This window comes from Nicotiana tomentosiformis, chromosome 5, assembly GCF_000390325.3.
Source record: "Nicotiana tomentosiformis chromosome 5, ASM39032v3, whole genome shotgun sequence".
Lineage (NCBI taxonomy): Eukaryota > Viridiplantae > Streptophyta > Magnoliopsida > Solanales > Solanaceae > Nicotiana > Nicotiana tomentosiformis.
This window is the reverse complement of record NC_090816.1, coordinates 132,927,599-132,928,974: the sequence shown is the minus strand read 5'-3', so window position 1 is coordinate 132,928,974 and position 1,376 is coordinate 132,927,599. Positions and strand designations below refer to the sequence as shown.

General features: G+C 34.2%; 1 protein-coding gene across 1 annotated transcript; it reads right to left on the bottom strand.

Moving 5' to 3' along the window:
• Positions 1-291: 291 nt before the first annotated feature.
• Positions 292-714, bottom strand: LOC138893178 (uncharacterized). The gene has a single exon (XM_070176952.1). The coding sequence runs from the start codon at positions 712-714 to the stop codon at positions 292-294; it is 423 nt and encodes a 140-aa protein (XP_070033053.1).
• Between the last annotated feature and the right edge of the window lie 662 nt (positions 715-1,376).

Genomic DNA, 1,376 nt, shown 5'->3' with positions numbered 1-1,376 from the left:
CATAACATATATTTAGTAAATATCACCATTACAATTGTGCCCGACGACTTGTCATGTTTTGAAAACGATCAATGATCGCATCATTAGGTACACTTTCAAATACTTCATCTTTTATATAACACACTAAACAGTCATTTATAAACTCATCACCAATTCTGTTCCGCAAGTCATTTTTCATATATTTCATTGAAGAAAAAACTCTTTCTACCGTTGCAGTAGCGACATGCAATATCAAACTCAACTTCACAAGCAAATAAACAAGTCCCCAAGTCTTGTGCAGCTATGTTTCAACTAGTATTTCTGAAAGATCTCCAAGCCTTTCAAGTTAGAGAAATCACGGTCTTCTCTTACATAATGAATATAGCTGTCAAGCTCGTAGCTAAGATCTTCAAGCTTGGAAATACCATACTCATGAGGATAAAGTTTAGCAAGCTTCATAATTCTTTCTTTATCATAATTTACAAAAGAATTATGCGGACTTAAACTAGTCATACCAAGAAGTAGATCACTATTCACTGCATCAAAACGACTATTAAGTTCTGAAAGCTGCAAATCAATGACAACATTAAAAATATCTACACGCAAATGATGAGAGTATGTCACACTTGAAATCCTATGCTTTGACTTTCCAAGATGATAGTTCTTATCCATTTCAGGGATAACAATACCATGCTTGGCACAAAATGAAGAGGCATCGGCTATCAAAGATCCCATTTAGACTCTCTCATTGATTGCAATTAGCTCTTGGCGAAACCAACGAGCTTCATAGCATTTATAATATTCTGATCTTTTCTTTGCAAAGCGAAATTCAAATCATTTATAATTGTTAATACTTTTAACATTAAATGCAATAAATGCACAAACTCAAAAAATCTTATGTCATTCACTAGACTTTTTGCCATTGATCTCTCAAGATAATTTGCACTTTCACTTGCAAGAACTTCAAGAACATGAATAATTGACGAGAATAATACAATAAAGTTATGCACTATCTTAAAATGAGATCCCCAATGGGTATCTCCTGGCCTTTGAAGTCCAAATTCTTGATTTTGTCCACTTCCCGTATCAACTTCACCAAGCATAAGCAATTCTTCTAGTTTTTGTGCTTGATCCTCTCGGAGCATCTCCCTGTGCTTAAAAGAACTTCTAATATTATTCAAGACATTAGCAACAATATCAGAAAATTGATCCACATCATAATGTTTCTTTGCAACAGCTACAAAAGTCAATTGCAATTGATGAGCAAAGCAATGTACGCAATAAGCTGAAGGAGTATCTTTCAAGATTAACGTCTTAAGCCCATTAATTTCTCCTTGCATATTACTAACTCCATCATAACCTTGTCCCCGTATTTGTGACCGACTTAATGAATGCTT